The sequence below is a fragment of the Anser anser genome (assembly GCF_964211835.1).
Source record: "Anser anser genome assembly, chromosome: 1".
In the NCBI taxonomy this organism is placed as follows: domain Eukaryota; kingdom Metazoa; phylum Chordata; class Aves; order Anseriformes; family Anatidae; genus Anser; species Anser anser.
In genome coordinates this window covers 16,246,512-16,267,399 of record NC_139720.1, presented here as the reverse complement: position 1 = coordinate 16,267,399, position 20,888 = coordinate 16,246,512, and the positions used below count along the sequence as shown (strand labels likewise).

The following is a 20,888-nucleotide window of genomic DNA, read 5'->3' as shown; positions in this document are numbered from 1 at the left end:
TTCAGTGTACTCATAATTAAATAAAGCATTTAATAGCTAATTACAAAAATGCATAAAGAGCCAGTACTCAGATAAAAAATATGAAGTGATGCTATCAACTTAAAAATTTTATTTCTACTTAGAAATGTTTTGCCTAGGGTTGTTTTATACTACATTTCATAACTGTAATATAGAGTCAGCATTTATTCATCAGTTAAACTTGTTCATTGTCCATGTTTTACGTGCCTGTACTCCCTGAAAACTGCTTGCAATTTTCTCCACTTGTTTGGCTCTTGATGGAAAAAAATAAAAAATAAATTAAAAAATAAAAATGAAAAGTAAAAGGAACTCTACCAGATCTTTTAAGAGTTGATGTAACTAACTAGATTTCACAACAGTTATAAGTAGTGTAACTTGCTAGTTAGAGCCTAATGCAAGTCGGAAAATGTTAGCAAGCCAGAACCTGGTAAGAATCAATATATACTGCATACTGTTACATCTTACACTTCAGGCCCCATTCTGCACATGATCTGTTTCGACTTTAGGGATTAATTTAAAGGAAGTGATCCAGAAAGGAAGAGCAGATGGTACCGACAGCCCATGGAAACAAGTTTTGTAATCTTACTAGTCCACAGTTGATGGAAATGCCTTCTTTTGCCCTTTCTCCTGTAGCTCCTGTTCGCTTTAACCTTTCAGATCCCGCTAGATCAACGAAATGGAACTTGGCAGTAAGAGTTTCAAACTCATTCATCTGAGAAGATTCAGATATTATCCTGTTATCGGTGGCATTATCCTGAAATAAAGGAGAATCCATAAAGCTTGGTAAGGTCTTTTATATTAGTCTCCCACAAAGTTCAATCGACAATTATTTACAAGAACAGCTCTTTGTCATGTCCATCTCCTTCCTATTTACTAATTCTCCTATAATAGCAACAACATCTCTCAAAAAAAAAACAACAAACAAAAAAATGTTTTTGTTTTAGTAATATCTACTAATATATTCTTGAAGACAGCTCTAGATGCTTGTCAATATCAATTACTTCTAAGCATGGTCTACAGTTGATTTAGGGTGAGGTGGGAGGAAATACAAGGATTTTAACAAAACTGTAATGATATTATTACACACACACCAAAATTACCTGACCCTTCCAACCAACTTATTTTGATTTTATACCTCTATACTTCTCTAATCCCCATCATCAGTTTCTCTGTGGCACGATTGTTCAACTTTATTTTAGGAACTATTTTTTAAGTCAGTTTTCCCAGCAGCCAGTATTCCATCAGTACTTCTGACTTGACCAGGAAGTAAAGACAGCAGAATGAGTATAGGAGAAAGAGGTTCCTTCCTTTTGTCTGGTAATTGGGATGACCAGCACTTCCATCATCCCTCGGGCAGCACAGTGAGTCTGCCAAGGAAGGCACTGCACCATGAACAGCAACAGTTCCTCAGCCTCTTTCTTTGTCACACCCAAAGCACGGCAGTAAAATTACCTTTTATCATAGTCCAAGGGTTTTATTTGTCAATTAACTTTATAACATATCATTGATTTTAATTTACTCTAAATCTAATTAGACCTATTGACACGAAAGCAACACTGAAGAAGAGACGAATCTTCAAGCTAAACACTTCTTGACCTTCCTGCTCTGATACCCACCTCAGGGTTATTTCTACCTACTTGCCCCAGCAGCATGTAGTAGGCATATATCTAGTCTATACCAGACTTAGAAAATATTCACACAGTCCAATATACAGGCTTGATTAGGAATTTCTGTCACAATAAGCATGGTTGGTTCTGCTTTTTCTTTAAATAAATAAATAAATAAAAAGATCGGGTATTCTGTGGCAACGTCCTTGATCAACTAGCCAACAGCTCCCTCCGCTAGTGCAAGAAGCAGCACGTGGCTACAGACCAAGCCATTCGCACAGCAGCTCAACACTTCAAGCTTTTTAAGCAATCTCCTTTTGTAGCAGTTTCAGAGACAAGATGAATTCACTCCACTTCCATGAGACTGGACTGTCCCTGTTTTGGATACTTTGACCGTCACACTGCTGGCGGATCACTGTTTCCCAGCCCCCAAAGCAATGCTTAACACATCCTTTCACTCTCACACATCCAGTAAAATCAAATGTACGTCCAGAAACTCCTGAGAAGTGCTGACAGCATGAGTGCAGCGAGAGGAGCAGCGTTTCAGTGCCCTGGCTGCCTGCCCACCCCGCAGGACACAAGCACACGGCCAATGCCCTCATCCTCAGAGAAGCTGTTACCCTAGGAACAAAGGTCCCCTGAAACTGCTGTCTACAGACAGCCACAAAGACAGAAACTTGAGCAGCATCTCTCCCGGCCACCCATTAGGGATTTATATTAATTTATATTCTGGGAGTGTTCACATCAGGTCCAGCTTCTGCTCTCCTGGTCACTGCAGGGAAAGGCAACGGAGACATGTCCCACTCCAGCCTCTGGCATTATCTCGCTTACATCTGCAGCCGGTGGCAAGTGCCCGTTGCAGACACACTGCTCTGCAAGAAGCGATGCTCCTGGGTGAGACAGTCAGGGAGTGAGCCACGTGCACAGCTCTCAGCAAAGCCTCTGAGCAGACAGTGCCACCACACAGTGACTGAGGTGCCCGGTCAGGCTCTGCCAGTCCCTCCCTGAGTGAGGAGACAGCTGCCCACAACCACCAGGTCCCCAGTTCTGATGTGGGAAGCAGCAAGAAGTGTTTTTAACAGGGGTATAAAGCAGGTCTACATACCACAAAGGACCAGGGAGTGACACTCATTTTGCCTGCAAATGATTATTTGTAGTGTTAAAAAGAATAAAATAAAGAAAGAACCCACAACAAAAAAAGGCATTACAAATACATTGCGCTGTTCCACGTGCTTAGAATTGTGTTATCTATGCACCTAGGTACTTAGGATTTCAATGAAATAAACTGCATAAATTTACAACACATCAAAATTCTTAATATTTAATTCTTAATATTTATCTATTTAAAATAAAAATGCTAAGCAACAGAACTGTTTTTTTGCTTGCTCCTTACTGGATATCAACGCTTCACCTGAAATACCCTGCACTTTCAGCTTGACTACAACCCTAAACCCACTAACTGCTAAGACTTGGAAAAACGCTTTCCCAATTACAGACAAATTATATTTTAACTTTGTTACGTGGGTTATGTTGTAACTAAATACTGAAGAAAATGCTAGAGGAGAATGGGCAGGTTCATGTAAGAGGCAGCAGTTTATTGTTGCCTCTGGCTAGAAGATGGTTACATGTGCACAGATTAAATCAAATTATTATAACATTTAGCAAATGCGTTGAGCATGAAGCTGACTGTAGAAACTTTTTGGTAAGTGCAATTCAGATCTCAGCTGCTGCCAAAACAATATTCACATTTTGAAAAATGATTACAGCGAAGCTTACTAACAGCAAAGATACGTACAGTGTTAAATGCAGGACAAACTCTGGTTTGACACAAGTGAATGGTAAAGATAGCGTGCGACCGCGAGCTCTGAACGTTCATCTGAGTACTGGCAGTGGTTCGAGACAAAGCCCCCAGCTTCAGGCACTGCATCATCTAGAAGACAGACAAGAAGTACATTGCATGGCTTGCAATTTACATAAAAAGTGTTCCTATAGCACTCAACAAATTGTTTTGGATACAAGTAAGCTTTTTCTCTTTGCGATCATTTCAGTGCCTATATGCAAAAGGCACAGAGACTCTTAAATAAGTAAACAAAATGGGTTTTGTGGTTTCTAAAAGAAACCACTTAAATATTTGTACCCATCTTTTTACTGTCCCTTAGTAATAACATAGCAATCTCCCTTCCATTCACCTGTGGCAAAAATGTACAGGTTTTTGTACTTTTTGTATGAAAAAGCATAGTACAATAACATTTGTATTAAGATTTGCAATGCATGGACACTTTTTTTTTTTTTTTAAACAGCAGTTTACCTCACATCAGTCATCATGCAGAGCTTTCCTGTCACAGGATAAAATATAAAAGGATTTTAAAAAATAACATACAAGACTTGGGAAATTAGATTTACACACATGCCAAAAAATTTTCTCCCACTGGAACTGCACTGTTGGCAAAAGTCTATTTCTGGAATTAAGAGGAAATTAATATCGGACATGATATTTAAGCCTACAAAAAACAGAGGAAAGTTTCAGCTAAATATACACCTAAATTGTCTAAGATACAGAAGGCTTATGTTAGCAAGCATAACCTCTATTTCTAACTGTTCATTTTGAACAGAATGATAATTGTGAATATTTGCTTCTCTTGCTTGTTGCAGTTTTCTCTGGAATTAAGGTATGAGAAATGTTACCACCACTACATAAGGACGAAAAATAGGAATGAAAAAAATAGGAAAGGTACGATGTTTATCAAAACATACAGACAACATGCTTAGAATGCACTTGGTATGCTACAGAGTAATTTATTTTAAATGGTCACCTCTGATTCTCCATTCACAGTTCGGGTCGTAACACCCACTGTATAAATTCCTCCAGCTGAATCTTCATGAATTTTAATGTTTGATTTTTTATTCTTTGCATCAATATCACGTGTGGTATCAAACAGATCAAGAATTTCTTCATTGTAAAGCTGAAAGAAAAAAAGGGGAAAAAAGTAATATTATGATAGGAAGGAATTCCTTCAAAGACTGCTAAATCTGTGCATGAAACATGCAGAAGGTTCTAAAAATCCACGACATGACAAGGCTTTCAGTAAAGGGTGCTTTACAAGGACAATAGGATGATAAACAGCAGCTGCAAATGAAGTCATCTGCACACCTCACTACTAGGACAGAATAGTTCAATTTTGAAGAACCTTCAAAGATCAAGTCCAACTGCCTGACTACTTCAGGCCTAACCAAAAGTTAGGGAATATTAATGAGGGCATTGTCCAAACGCCTCCTGAATACTGACAGGCATAGGGCATCAACCACCTCTCTAGGGAGCCTGTTCCAGCGTGTGACCACCCTCACCGTAACGAAATTTTTCCTTGTGTCCTGTCTGAACGTCCCCTGGTACAGCTTTGTGCCATTCCCACGCCTCCTGACATTGCTCCTGACACCGGGAGCAGAGACCAGCACCTCACACTCCATGTTATGTCACCTTAAGAAGCTACAACTTCTTCCACATAGGCAGACCTGGAAGAAAATCCCTCTTTGCTGGGACCAGGCAAGGGCAGGCACCGGTGCCAGCAGAGCAACGGCCGTGCTTTCTGTGGCAAGCACCTGCTGTCTGACCTTGGGCTTCTCCTTTTGCCGATGCAGTTGGCTGCACCCTCTTCCAAACAATTCCAACTCAACACACACTCCTCCCATTACACCTTTTCTCATTTTTTCCCTTTTACCTTAATAATTCTGTGTCTGTTTCTCTTTTAGATAAACCTAGAAGGAATAGGTATTTAGAATTTAGATAATTCCAAGAAGGAATTTAATACAATAATTTTTGTACGAGCTGTTTATTAGAAACATTAATCGTCAGTCAAAAAAAAAGCAAGAAAATTAATTTCTGGCAAATGTTCTTTCTGGGGAAGTTCCAATTTAGCCACAGCACAATAAAAAAAATCATCCAAAACCATGACATTTTAAGGAAGAAGCTATTATATATATATATATATATCAAATTTAACCTTTGTCTAATTTAGATAGGGATTTCATCTGAAGTATGTCACTGTGGTTGCAGTTCAGAATTAAAGTACTGCAATAACCCATCATACTGCTATCACTGTAACATTCAATTACTGGGCTATACTTTGGGACTCTTACAGCCACATTTGTAAAGTTATTTTTAAAAATCTAAAGAAAAAAAAAATCAAGGAATTCAGAAACTACACTTAAGTAGTACAGCTACTACCCCTTACACCACTGCTGTTGCAGCTGCCTGAGCAGAAATGATACTGCAGCTCCCAATGTTAAAACTGAGAGAGAAAAGAACAGCACAGCATTTCCACCACCCTTTCTCAAGCCCAGAATCTCTCTAGAAAAACATTAGCCAGAGGAACTTGAACCTCTGCTTAAGGTTAACAGTGGCAAATCTGTACTAGTGCAAAAGCCATGCCAGTTTGTTAATCTTTAAAACAGTTTTAGGAACATATGACTAGACGACCTAGTTTACTTCAGCAGTAGTAAAACCAACCGGTTTTTCTCCTTGGTAATACATTTTTTTTTTCTTCCAAAGCTGCAGTAGACAAAGTTGCAAAATACTGAACTAAATAATACACATATATACAACTCTTCCCTAAAATGACTCTCCCTGTGAATATCATTTGAGTATCAGGTTTTATAGCTTGGTAGTGAATGTAAATGTTACAGTCATATCAGTTGATTTAAAAAACAGATACATTGGCAGGAATCACAGCATAAAAGCTGCAAGAGGTGAACCAGCACCTGCTGCAGGATCAGAAAAATCACAAGTGTATACACAGCTAGTAGTGAGAGGCTGTAACAAGAACAGACAAAGGGAACAGTTTATCCACAGTACCGACCTAGGTTTTCTCTGGGCCTACTGAAAGAGGGAGCAGTGACACAGAAGCCCAGTCCTAAACCACTGAGGATCACACACACACAGAAAAATAATTATTTCTATGCTAGGTTTCTTCTCTCATGAGAGGAATCTACCAAGTCTACTGAACAGATTTTGAAGGCAAAAGAAATCTATGGGAAAGTTAAACAAACAGGCAAAGCATGGCTCACTAGTCAAGGGGTACAACATAGAACAAATGACTTGCTTTCGTAAGTAAGAATTCATAAAGAAAAGTTTATGAAAGAAACTTTCATAAAGCATTGTAGACAAGCAACAGCAAAAGGCCCCATTAACAAATGTATGGCATAGAAAGGGATAAATGATGACAACTGTAATTATTTCTACACTTCAAAATAACCCTGTAAATAAAGTTACTAAAATAACTGGAATAAGATAAAAAAACTCTTTTCATACATTAAAAAGCCAAAGCAAACTCCATAAAAAATTCTTTTGAAATCTTGAAGATTAATTCAAAACATCTTACAGGAAAAGAAAGAGTATAAAAGTAGCAACCAGAAAAAGTGTTTCATTTGTTTTCCAGAAAATAAATGAAATTATACACACACACAGATCAGATTTACCTCTAGGAACTGTGCATTCACTTTAAAATCTGGAGGTGGGAGTCCTTGTTTAATAGCAGCTTGTTTCTTTTCTTCAATACATCTAAAAAGATGCTTAACAGCACGTGATATAATGCCTTGTTCCTCTTCTGTTATGTTGACATCAAATCCAGTGCCCATGGTGTATGTTTTGCCAGCACCTGTCTAAATTGAACAAGTAGTTGTCACTAGAACACAATTCAGAGAAACAGTTTCTGAACACTAGTGTTAAACAGAGACTACAAAGTCAGTTTTTGACATTTTTGCAATATTAATATGCACATAAATAGTCAGAAAAAGTAGACCAACAGTAGATGTTGCAGAAATTCTACTGTTTATCCATGGATCAGCTACAACACAGGCAGGGACCACTTCAATCTTTCACAACCTTTCCCCTACAAGCTTCCTCTAAGCTGCTTACACCCGCCTTGAGTTATCATCTCTGAGGTCAAAAGAACAGTTAACATTTTCAACCATGAATGCTAATTAAGGCACTTATTTGGAGGTAAAAGCATTCTTTACTGAAGTAGATCAAACAACTTTCTTAATAAGAACACCTTAATATCTCAGGTAGAATATTGCCATTTATAGACAGCACTGAAGACTACAAGCTGTACCTTCACTAAGAAAACAGCTTAATTAAAACTGAAGTCCTATAGAAGACAAGGTAGCGTTGGGTTTTTACTTAATTAGTGGGTCAAGTCTAAGACAAAGACAGTATTATGCTGTTGAACATAATCTACCAAATTGCATCTGCCAACTGCTTTGTTTCACCATGGCTAGACTTCACCTAACTCGCTTGAGACAAGACATTTAACAGTGGTGAAATTCAGCATCCCACTAAGATCAATTTCTATGCAATCAGTTACTAAAGGAAAAATTCAGAAAACAATAAAGCATTCTCTATGCTGTGCTCAATGATATTTCAGCTCTGAGAAAAAAAAATGCACCCTGCTTACTGAGGGGACATCTGTTCTCTAGGAAACGTTCTCAGACTTCGGAATCTGATCGTTACATTTTGCCTACAAAGTGTGGCCTGAAGTTCTCCAGGATCTATTAACAAATACCAAACCTCCTTCTCCCAAAAGCACCTGAAAATGTGATGGGATGGAGAACTGCTCAAGAAGAATTTTAGTACAAGTTACATCTGTAAATCTACTTACTTAAGTCACTAATTTGTATTGCTGCATTAAAGGGTGAATTCAGGAATTATATGGACTCATGCCATTTTCAGTACTATTATTAATCCAAACCTACCACTTATGCCTGCTGCATTTGAATTGCATTCAGCACAGAATCTGTGCAGACTCCTAAACAATATTCTAGAAAATAACTTGTTTAAAATAAAGCCAACAACAACAGGTTCATGCATTGTGAAACTTAAGAGGAAGATTAATTACAAGAAACTCTTTGTGTTTATTCCAAAATAAATACTTTAAATAAAATCGTAAAGCTTACTTGGCCATAAGCAAAGACAGTGGCATTATAGCCTTCAAAGCAACCTTCAATCAGTTTTTCTATACACTGTATATAGATTTCTTCTTGCTGTGAGTCGATGTTGAACACATAATCAAAAGTGAAGGCTTTATCTTTTCCCAAGAACACTTGAGGTTCCCCAGGTGTGACAGATGTACAAATATGGCATCCTTCAATCTTCTCTTTGGCTAGCTGTGGTCTAATTCTGTTTAAGAAGAGACAAAAAGAACCATTAGAAGTTCATCATTTAAAAAAAGGAGCATACGAACAGTGTAAATAAGAAATTTGAAAATAATTCCTTACTGAAAATTTCTCATTTTTCCTCAAGACAGGAAGCTTCCTGCCGTCTGAGCCAGAAGTCCTGACTGTATCAGAGCCCTGCCCGTGCAAACATTTGTGAAAATAATGCCACCTTCCCTGAAGGTTCACCTGCTAACTTCAAGCTGACAACTTGCATGTGACCCTGAATGTTTCTGTACGTATGGGTTGCGCTGCTGAAGAGCAACTTGCACGATTCATTTCAGATCTTGAAATCAGACTTTCTAGGTTTACCAAGCTTCTTCCTGCATTCACTGTGAAAAGGGATTTTCTTGACAGCAACAAAAACATGAAAAACAGGTTGAAGTAGTAATTTGGGAGCAGGGACTCCGGAAGGCTACATGTTATCTTATATGAAAGACCCCTTGCTATGACAGCAAGGAAAAGGCTTGCGTTTCTTCCTTTCCTTTCTTGTCACAGTAAGAACATTTCTACATAATGCTTGGTTTCAGCAAAGCAACATATCTTCATAGGAAAATAAACAATTTTTATCAAGTTCTAAAGGTAAGAGTGTCTTATTCCTCATTATTTCCCCACTGAGACAAATTCTTGCTTTTATTTCAGTTCATTCAGTTTCTGATAAACCAGTTTGAGGAACACAGCCGTCTCAGACTTCCTACATTTTGCAATTGATTAGTTTCTCTGCATCAATACTCCTGCAGTACTGTCACATCTGAATTCATGGACTAGCTGGGACGAAAGCAGACTGTGGAAGTTTGTGACTCGATTTGCTTAATGGTTAACTACCAGGAAGAAAAAACTCTGCCCAACATAATAACATATTATTCCAGCTGTAATTAACTAATAATTTGTTTATGGAATTGACTTTTAACATTTTTCTAAAGTGTTTCCAAGTTCTCAACGCAAAACCTACTTAAAAAAAAACATGCAGGGCCATAAAGACAGCAGAGAAACAAGGCTATATATAGGGGCAATAAAACATCAGTACAGCAACATACAAAAAATCACGGAATGTTATATACAGATTCTCCATTTAAATCAAACCTCAGGTACCTATATATACCTCAGCGTTGCTACTTTCAGTTACACAACGCTGAAGTTGAAGATCTGTATATGGAGAGCACACTTTAAAGGCATATTTCATACCCTGTGCTTTACAGGCCACGTCTATATTCGTGCTTGGTTTGGGGTGGCTGTGCTGTGTTGAGGCAAAATGCCCCCGTGCCTTCACTTAGCTGGTTCAGAGCACAGAGCACTTGCAGTGTGCACAAATTATACCCCTTCCAGAGGAAACGAAGCCAAAACCCTCCTCCCCAGGCACGTGAAACTTCTTCCAAAAACCTAATGGGAACAGAAGGGTCCAAAGCTGCCTGCTGACCTACTGCGGCCGTGCCAGCACTTGCTGGGTAGGGAGAGCTCTCTGCACGCTCTGAATGAGTGGGCTGCAGACTAGTTTGAATTATATCACCAAAAATATATCATAATTCAGGTTAGAAACATGCTGTAAAAATCACATCACCTATTTTATTTTTATTTTTTTTTATTGCAGATTAGGATTTTTCCCACTCTGGGATGTGCATCTCTATCAGGAGTATTTTTCAGAACTTTTATTCTGAAAGCTTCACTGTATCCCACTATGTGATACTTCCAAGAATAACCATAATTTATTTGTAAGGCTTTCTGCATATTAATTGCTTTATAGAAAGTTCATTGCTAGCAGAAGATGTGTCCCTCGTCAGCATACCCTCTAGTGTGGAGTGGGAATTAAGCAAACCTTTGAAAAACATCATTAAAGGAATGACTGTATGATGTGTAAAATAAGCTTAAATATTCTAGAAATTGTATTTGCATTTAAGGACATGGAGTGTGTAATATAGGTCACGGATTCTCTGTTACAGAATTATCTTTTATTCTTTCAATGAAATAATATGAAAAATAATTCAGGAGTTGCAGAGCTCCTTCACTAGCAAACAACTTCATCCAAGTGAACTTGTGTCCACTAATCACAAAACCTGACAAAAGATGTACGTAAGCTTTTGGCAGTGCTACTTTCTTCTAAATGAATGAACATTCTGTAATAAAATGGCTTTTATTTCTAGGTAGAAAGAGAGAAATCCATCACGTGCCTTTCCAAAAAGCACCCTACACAAGTGGAAAACCGAGCAAACAAACCATTGTAGCACCCTGCCTGTAGCATGCAATGGGTAGAAGCTGCCAGCTAGGTGGGTTATTCTGCTGCTTTAGGTTAATGCCTTCGTGTCAGTCGGAGGGCAAGCTGCTTTTTCACTTATTCTTTCGCTAATCCAGTGAATTCGGCACAAAGGCAATCAGTTGTTCTTCCAAGCATGAACTCTGAGGGCTCCTGAAGTTCCAGAGGTACTTCTCACATTGCTTTCCACTACAATGAATCCTGCAAAAACCTTCTATAAAGATCAAAATGAAAAACACATTCTCAAAATTAAGTAACTTTCTGTGCATCCCAAAAACCCAACTTACCCCCCAGTTCCCAAAGGCTTTTAGCTCTGACTTGTAGAATGAAGTCTGACAAATAAAAACTAGTTTTTCTTTATGTATCTTCACTGGGTTTTGCTTGTTTTGTTTTTAAGTTTCAAATTAATTTCCTGCATTGAGGAATTAACACGGTTATGACAGGTGCCAAATAATTTTCTCCCCTCTAATGCTAAGTAAAGGCTCAAAATGACCACAAAGGGGAACCGTATGCAAAAAATATCAAAGGTTTGCATGATTCACAGAGGTGACAGGACTGCCAAGCAAGCAGTTTTGATGCCAGCCCGCAAAGACTTCCCACGAGAGCCCTCCCAGTACGGAGCCCTCCCAGTACGGAGCCCTCCCAGTAAGCTCCCCGGCCTGCAAGCGGGCAGCACCTCCGAGCACCCTGCTGCCACAGAGCCCAGTGTCACAGCAAGCTGCGAGGGCTCACGTGTGGCCACAACCAGGCTGCTGCAGCAAGACGCTACTCCAGAGACCAGCGGAGCTGATGGAAATCTGTGTCACAACCAGCAGCTTGGCCCAGCTGAGACTCCTCCACCGGGATAGCACAGCATCCCTCCCTGACTTGCAACTAAAACTGAAGGCTGTGCTAAGCAAAAAAAAAAAAGCAGTACTGCGTTAGGATGCATGCAGCACAAAGGGAAAACAAAGCAAGGCTCTCCACATCAAGGCAGCTTCTCCCTGAAGGGCTGCCTTCGCTGTATGACTTCTCTTACAGACTGTCCACGGCGTAGGAAGGTTGCACCTGGAGATCACAGCTGTGACAGGTTTGAAAGACATCTTTCCCAGAAGGATGTGCAGACGAGATCCTCACCACCCATCCCGTGATCTGTTCAAGGGACACTTCGTGCTCTGAAACCCATACAGCTCCCTTGATAAGTTTAGCTCCGTGAGGAGCTTAATGAGTAAGCACCACGTCTCAGCTGCAACCTGATTTATGAACTGTGTGAGTGGGTTACCTGAACTTCGTGGCTCTCAAAAAGTCTTTCCAGCTGCACTGAACGTGTGCTCTAGCAAGTCTTAGTCCTCACGCAGGTCAGCTTCTGCTCTAGCACTGCCTACAGGAAAATTTCCCCCTGCCCCGTCCCACACACCAAATAGGAAAATGATTTTTCCTCCTGCTTACGGCCAAACCTTTCTCGCTCTCATGTCTCAATGTCAGCAAAGCGGGCAGCGCCCACACTTGAAGATGTGAAAGAGTTCATTTTGGTCATTTCTCTTTGCCCAGTTCCCAGCCTGGCTGTCTGCCACTGGGATTTTTCTCCAGGACCAATATGATTTACTCATTTCATCTTCAACGTGGCCCCACCTCACCTGTTTTTCAGGCCACTCTCTTAATTGTATACAATTGGGTGTCTTCTACCTATTTCCAATCACGTCTCCTTAGATGTGGCAGCTTCCCAAACAACATTTTACCTTGCATCCTTCCCTCGCCTCCTCTCCAAAGCACGAACACACCCAACCCTTGTTTATAGGTGCTTTGCAGCCTCCAGGCCACACACATCAATCTTAATCCCCTAAATCTATTCTGCCTCAGCACATTGGGACAGGCTGTCTAATTAGGGAGGGCTAAACTATCCAGTGGTGGCATTGTAATGCACTGTATTGTCCCGGCACTAATCTCGCAGTAGGATAGGTACAAAACGTCGCTGCTAAGAAATAAATATTGCCAGCTGGAGCCGATTCAGGTCGTACAGTTCGGGGACTACAGCCATCACTGGGTCAATACCCTGTGTTATGCAGGACACCAGGCTTCCCAGAATGAGTTCCTGTTTAAGCCAGATAATATCATAATATCCCTTTGAAAAACATCATCTCTTAGTTTATTTCTGGGGATGGAAAATCGTCCCACTGATTTAAATGTATCTTTATTTATATTGCATACACACACACATATACTTACAACTACTTTCCGCTCCGTGAAGAATCCCCACATTATCTAATTTCTCCCCCAAGGAAAAAATTATTTTGCATCTTCATGTGAAGTATTGCAAACCTTCGGCTGCTGTAACAAAGGGCAATACTCACAGCAGTTACCGTGTGCCTTCTCAGCACATGGACAGAACAGCAATAAGCTCATAAGAGCTCCTGAGAGTGACCTATAAAGGGCAAAGAATCAAATTATCCTTGTTTTAAAGAAAAGTCAAAAGTTGAGTGCTGGAAAGAAGAAAACATAACATTGATCCCATGTAAAGTTCCTTTTTATTAAGCTCTGCAGTGGGAAAAGGCCTGCTTTCACCTTGCTCTGCAGAGCATAACTCCATACATCGCTCCAACGCCACGCAGTAGGAGGAAGGACACAAACTGACCTGAACACCCAAGGCCCTCCAGTGCTCGTCTCTTAAAACGCTGAGCCCATTACATTTCATACAGAAAGTCTCACCTGTGAGCATATGAAATATTAACTCCGGGAGCACCTACTAAAACTTTAAATGAGGTGCAGCAGGCAGTGTAACCTAGGAAACAAAACCTCTCCAAAACAAACAAAAAAGAAAAGAAAAAAAAGCTTCCTGCCACTGCTTTGGCTTTGCAATTCCCCCTCCTTTCTATTCCACCGAATTTACACTCGCCCCCATTAAACATGCTCCTTCACAACAAGGAGGGAGTAAGGAAAGCTAGAGATTTCATCCCAAAGACACCTAGTATTTCTGCTTTTCTGTATTTTTGCTAGCACACATAGCTTGCTTGTTGCTGTATGCATTGGCACTTCAAATGAGGCCACAACTGCAGCATGTGAATGAGTTCATCTCAATCAGCTGAACAGAATATTAACTCTTTACTTCTCAATGAGGTTTAAGGATATGAGAAAAGCTGGCCTGTGACAAATGCCAGGTCTACCTCTTAGAGAATCACAGAATCATTAAGGTTGGAAAAGCCCTCCAAGATCACCTGGTCCAACCACCCCCCTACCACCAATGTCACCCACTAAACCCTGCCCTAAGCACCACGTCCAACCTCTCCTTGAACACCCCCAGGGACGGTGACTCCACCACCTCCCTGGGCAACCCGTCCCAGTGCCTGACTGCTCTTTCTGAGAAGAAATGTCTCCTCATTTCCAGCCTGAACCTCCCCTGGTGCAACTTGAGGCCATTCCTTCTAGTCCTGTCACTGGTTACCTGTGAGAAGAGGCCGACCCCCAGCTCCCCACAGCTTCCTTTCAGGCAGTTGCAGAGAGCAATAAGGTCTCCCACGAGCCCCCTCTTCTCCTGACACAACAACCCCAGTTCCCTCAGCCGCTCCTCACAGGACTTGTGCTCCAGGCCCTTCACCAGCTTTGTAGCCCTTCTCTGGACATGCTCCAGGGCCTCCATGTCCTTCTTGTAGTGAGGGGCCCAAAACTGAAGGACCCAGGAACAAACCTACAGGCTCCCATGGGCAACCATCACCAGTTAAGCATTCCTGTTCCAGTTGCCAGCCAGCCTGAGCACAAGCGGCGCTACCCCTCCCTGCCCCGCGTACACACAGGCTGGGGTGTTACCTAATGGTCATGGATAAAAATGCTTTTCTTTGGTGAGTTATTGTTCTCTAACCCGTAGTACAGATGCAGTTCTGTAATGTACTTCTCAGCACTTCCAAAGAGGGTTTGGGTAGCCATTGACACAAATGTGTTTCCAAGAGCTGTTTTAGTGAGTTTTTGCCCTGCTTTTTTACTTCCCAAACATGCATGTACCCACACCCCAACTCTTTGTAACAAAAAAGGGTGAGAGTGTTGCAAGTCATTGACTCCCCCTCCAACCCACCCCCTTTTGAAGTAATAATACAATGATTATTTTATGCAGTACTTTAATTTTGAATGAATGATGAACAACCAGCCTTATAAACAAAGGCAAAGCACGAGGCAAATTCCGGGTACGTTTGGAACACTTTGGTGCTATATCCGCAGAAGGATTAACTCTGTTTCTAGATGCCTTAATCAGCGCTATTCAGCGGTGTCGATCAATCGGTACCATCAATATGGAATTACACCAGACATGAAGCTACTATTACCTACAAAAGGCATGCTCGCACTACAAACACACAGGCCATGGGGATTTAAAGAGGTGCTGCCCAGCAGTCCCGAGCTGGCACAGTCCCAGGTGACCCCCCCAGGGCGAAGGGGCCGGCTCAGCCCCCCCAAACCCTGTGCCCCCACAGCTGCAGAGCTGCTCCCAGCCCAGGCAGCGAGCTTTAGCTCCCATGCGACTGTAACTCTATCGCTCTTACGTAAGGTCTGGGCACCGCTCCCACCGGCGTTTCTCCGAGAAGTTGCCATGGCTGCCGTGTCCACCCCGAGCTCGGCGCTGCCAGCTTATCTTACACGTGCCCGGAGCCCAGGGAAATGGGGCAGGGTCCGGGTGGGACTCAGCCAAAACTCACACCGTGTCCCTGCACAAGCGAGGCAGAGATCTTGCACGTGTGCCAATGCCTCCTACCTTCAGGTACCAGAGAACTTGCAGCCATGGCGTGTAGGGATCTAGATGAAAATTTTATTTGCTGGCTGTACCAGGGAATAAAGTCTTCCTGGATAAAATCATCTGCTCAGAAGCATGGCAGAAGATAAAGCAGAACATATGTCATCCATATTTTACTCCAAAATCTTATTAAGATACTGGTAAATAGGAATCAGCATCCCTTCGATTCACGTGTAGCCACTAAACACGACCATTAAGCCGTGAGCTCGAAACACTCAGCAAAATCAGTCACTAAATTACCAAATGGCCTCTGAGATGTGACATTTTTAATAGATTGCTTGTTATGCCTCAGACAAAAAATAAAAAGTCTTCAAAAAGGAAGGCAGGATGTTTTGTTTCAGTGCTGCAGACTGTCACTTCCAATTCCCAAGTAATGGGAAGGCAACAAATGAACAGCTGAAATTAGATGTAACTGAGGAAACATACCACCGCCGTAACTAGATTTGGCCCGCTCTCCCCCACTGCATGCAATCTCTACCTCTGTGGCTACTTTTTCTTTTTGAACACAAATTTAATTTCATAAGACAATTACCCTGCTCAGCAGCTTCCCTCTGAGCAGCTCCCCTACCCGTTAAGTGCTGATTTGGGGATCATGTTGGCAGCGCCAGGCCAAGGCGGGCGGCTGCTCCTGCCTGCTCGCACAATGCTCCCCGCACAATGGCTGCATCTCCAGGCAGTTGCTATCGCCGGCCAGAAAACAGCGGAGCAGTATGATTTCACGTTAATTCTTGTGCAATTCTGTAACAGTCTAGCAGGCTTTGCAACCCAGATGGCATCCTCAGGCTGACAGGCACGGTCATGTGCTTCTGCCAAGAAAAGAAAACCTAGGGGAGGGGAAAAGCCCGAGTGTGCTCCCACACACACCTCCCACTGCCCCTGCCGCCCCCTGCCCCATCCCTCGCTCCCACTGAAGGGATAAAAGCCCCTCCAGTAATCCCGTAGCCCTCTAATATATTATAGCCTTATAACATGAATGAATGCTTTCATCCGAAGCTCCTTCTTGTGTTTTCCCTTGGCCTAATTTACTCTCTAGGGAGCTGAGAAAGCCACAGCTTTCGAGAACAATTTGACTTTTGAGAGCGAGAGAGAGGGACCGTGTGGCAGGATTTGTGCAGGCTCTGGTTATTTCTAGTTCGAGGCAAGGTCAGCAGCGATGGAAAAGCAGCACGACAATAAGCTCCGAGTGCCTGCCAAGCACAGAACTGGCACGCTCTGAATCCGAGAGCAATTTGGTTAGAGCTGAACCGATAATGGAAGTAACATTTCTACGGCAAACAGATTGCTAAAAAAAACTTGTTCTACTGTGCCACTTGCCTTGTTTTTCTTCTGAACATTTAGTGTTATATGTGTCACCACTCCCAGAAAGCGAATGCAGAAATAGTAACACGATGGCACAGCATGAAGCTACATCAGGGGAGGGTCAGGCTGGGCGTTAGGGAAAGGTTCTGCACCCAGAGGTGGTCGGGCACTGGGACAGGCTCCCCAGGGCAATGGGCACAGCACTGATCCTACCGGAGTTCAAGACTTGTATGGACAGCGCTCTCAGACACACAGTCTGATTTTGGTGGTCCTGTGTGGAGCAAGGAGTTGGACTCGATGATCCTTGTGTCTCTTTTCCAGCTCAGGACATTCCACGATTCTAACATATTAGAGAAAATTAGATCTAAGCAAATCCAGTAAAGATTAATTTATGAATTAAGGCCCAAAGTACTTATGGTCTGTTACCAAGAAACGAAACACAGAGTCATGCCTTCCTAAAACTAAATTAATTTCGTAACAGACGGGAATACAGCACACCTACACCATGCAGTAAATCTGCGGGACAGACATCACACTCCTTCCTGTCCTCGAGTAAACACACTCCAGGGCTGAAATGACTACAGACACCTGATGCCCACAGAGCTAATAAGCCTGGAGAGGCTGTCCGTCCTCATTAGGGCGCACAAATGAGTAAGTTTAGTGATTAAGAAGCATGAACAAGTATTTCTGCTGTTACAGTGCACTAGAACAACAGCGCTCATACTACGAGCTCGGCTGGCTAAGCTGAAAGTCTGGACACTGCGTTGTACCAAACATGTGGACATACCTTGAAACAGTCAGGTCACTCACAAACAGCTCCACTAGTAAGGTTTCACCCTGAAAATAGAGTCTTTTGCACCTCTTAAGAATGGAGCAAAAAGGAATTGGATGTGGTGCTTAGGGACATGGGTTAGTGGGTGACATTGGTGGTAGGGGGATGGTTGGACCAGGTGATCTTGGAGGGCTTTTCTAACCCTAATGATTCTGTGATTCTATGATTCTAACTCTAGAAGGTGATAGATCATTGTAGTTTATATTTTTGAGAAGTAACTTCAAGCTTTTTAGAAAACCCTACCCGTGCTTTCAGCTTGCTAGGTCTAGGCATCACCCCAGGGCAGTAAAAAAGCAGAGACAGCCGAAGTACCCGGTTCAGGCATGAAATGCAGGTGGTCTGGGAAAGCCTCCCCCTCCAAAAGGTCTGTCTGAGGTCAAATTAAAACCTTCAGAGCCAAGAGAGGAAACATGGGATCAAGGAGAATACGCAACCCAGAAGTTTACTCCAAGGAGAGCTGAGCCATCTGTGGCTCTAAGTTTAGGTGACTGTTCCACGCCACCAAAATTGTAGTTTTCCAGAGGGTTCAACAAGCTACAAGTCTGGCATTTGATGGCTGTGCTTTGCGTGTATTTATGTGCCAAGCTAAATATCCAAAAAGCAAAACAAGGACAGAAACTACACACTAAATCTGTGTCTATCATAAGAACTCTCACTGCTTGTAAATTTAAGGTTTCTATTGAAAAAAAACAGTTTTAGCTTTTACAACTGGTAAGATCATCCATAGACAGGAAGTATGAAGTAGCATCTTCATTTCATTGGTGCTGTTTCACATCATTCATTAGCACTGACAAGACTGAAGACTAGCAAAAAATTACTGTCACAAAAAATGTATGGCAGTAGTACCCGGTGTTCACACTGTTTAAAGAACACAAAGGTCACATAACCAAGAGGAGAGAGGAAAGAAGGGTCCTTTGGAGTGTCCCCAGACACTCAGGGACACCAAGAAAACAGGCAGCCAAGTGCGTCTTTCTGCAAACAAGCTTTCATGAGGAAAGCAATTCTAAATGAAATGGAAGAATCATCTGCAAATTACATTTTCTCTTCCAAAATTTAGCTTTAACAAGAAAGTTAGCAGCTCGTATCATTCCTGCTCTGGAGCACGTAGCAGTGAGAAGTGGTTGAGCCAGGCTGCTGTTAACACCACGGCCTCGCTGTTAGGTAAGCAGGGCACTACCAGGAAGTACACCTTTTGTAGCATCTTGCTGGTACACAACAGAGCGCTTACCAGAGATTAAATCTGCTAAATAAATGTCATTATATGTAAGTTAAGACGAAAAAAATTAATCAAAAGAGCTTAAGGAGAGCTTGGTGAAGAATGCACAGCCGAGCCCAAAACTGAGTCATGGTAACAGACACTGCCAATATTTTAGAGAGGTTTTATTTCCAGCTATTTTAAAGAGTAAGAATTCAGCTGAGCTAAAACTGTACTTTCAAAAGTGATCTGGCAAATATAGGCTATCCAGCCTCTCAAAAAGCTCTAGGTACCGGTGCTTTACTAAGCTACAGTAAGTATAGCGTTTATGCAAGTGTAAGGGGAATAAAGGAAAGGAATGAAAAAGTAGGCTGAGTACCTAAGCACCTGAACTCGGTCACAGAGTTCAGGGATTTGAGGGTAATTGGGGTTCTTGTAAGCCAGGGCCCAATCTGCCCAACACATCCAGACACTGCCAGGAAACGGCATCCCACTCACACAGCAAATGGGTACAGTGTCAGCTCTCCATAAAGCACGCCTGTAACTACCGTATAATTACCAGAGTAAAATTTTATTAAAATACAATTTAGTGAGACACATGGTTTCAAAACTATCGCCCACAGCATCACAGGATGCTGATGAATGAATTAATGTTGCCCACAAATATTTTCCATTGAAGGTACAGAATTGATGGGGGCTCTCTGGTTCACAAGTTGGACACTCCTACTTCCAGGGCAATGACACTTATTTGCACCCCCAAAAGCAAAAGCTTTACCTGTAGAGTTAAATGAATAATTTTATATATATATATAAATATATATGTATTTAATGCAATTAAATGATTTATTTTAAAAACAAGTGCATGCATTCATGAACTTGCTCACATTTCAAGTTACCAGCACTTCCAGGGAAATCAAGAATGGGTGCCGCAAGCATCCTCATTAATAAGCAGCAAACAAAGCAATGTTTATTTACTATAGGAAAATAAAAGTTTGAATATGAAAGATAAAACAAGCTAACGTAAGGCAAAATCATCCAGATGACCAAAGATCTCAGCCATGCCAACACCAGGCTTCATCCAGTTTCTCCCTGTTAACAGTTAAATGAATGCCTCCTCAAAGACCACTATCTCTTCAAAAGAGCTTAGTTCTTAAAAAAGACACACTCTCTATTACTTTTAAACAAAGATAAAAGGGTTTCCTACATCTGTGGCAAAGGATAACTCCTAGCTGTCTCTTTCACTCAGATTTGCCTTTCCTTTTTGCTAAGGCCCACACACCACCTACCCCACACACTCTTCCAACCCCTAGAGCTACAGGCCAGAAATTACTGCTCGTAGTACAGCAGACTTGAAAACTGGTTTTATTTCATTCACCTCTATACAGGAATTATCTTCTCAGTTATATACTCTTAAGTCCAGGGCAGTTGGTTGCTTTAGACCTAGAGCGACGGGTTCAGGAGTTACATTTTCCCAATTTCACGTAACTCTAAATAAACAAAATGTTTTTGACGTGCTTATTATAGCTAAAGCTACAAGCCACATCCCAAGTAATTACAGTTAAATAATACCATAAAAGAAAAGGAGGATCACGTCAATTAAAAGAAAATTACAAGTCATCGTTAATTATTACTGAAATGACTGCTTACCTAACACTATTAAAATAGCAACTAGACACTTCACAACAGGGTAAGACAGCTAGAAACTGTGTTTTAGTAAGCTGCTCTGAACA

General features: G+C 41.6%; 1 protein-coding gene across 13 annotated transcripts in view; it reads right to left on the bottom strand.

The window, feature by feature from the left end:
* The window catches only part of KIF21A (kinesin family member 21A), a 91,327-nt gene that overhangs the window by 52,308 nt on the left and 18,131 nt on the right, over window positions 1–20,888 (bottom strand). For 12 of the 13 annotated variants that reach the window (XM_083820022.1, XM_083820030.1, XM_083820033.1 and 9 more), the window contains exons 2-6: window positions 8,574–8,796; window positions 7,098–7,280; window positions 4,439–4,588; window positions 3,421–3,555; window positions 605–772 (exon numbers count right to left, since the gene is read on the bottom strand). In XM_083820022.1, the coding sequence (XP_083676148.1) occupies window positions 605–772; window positions 3,421–3,555; window positions 4,439–4,588; window positions 7,098–7,280; window positions 8,574–8,796 (859 nt within the window). Of the gene's footprint in view, window positions 1–604; window positions 773–3,420; window positions 3,556–4,438; window positions 4,589–7,097; window positions 7,281–8,573; window positions 8,797–8,894; window positions 8,924–20,888 lie in introns of those variants that run through there. The other variant, XM_083820028.1, reaches the window with a different exon arrangement.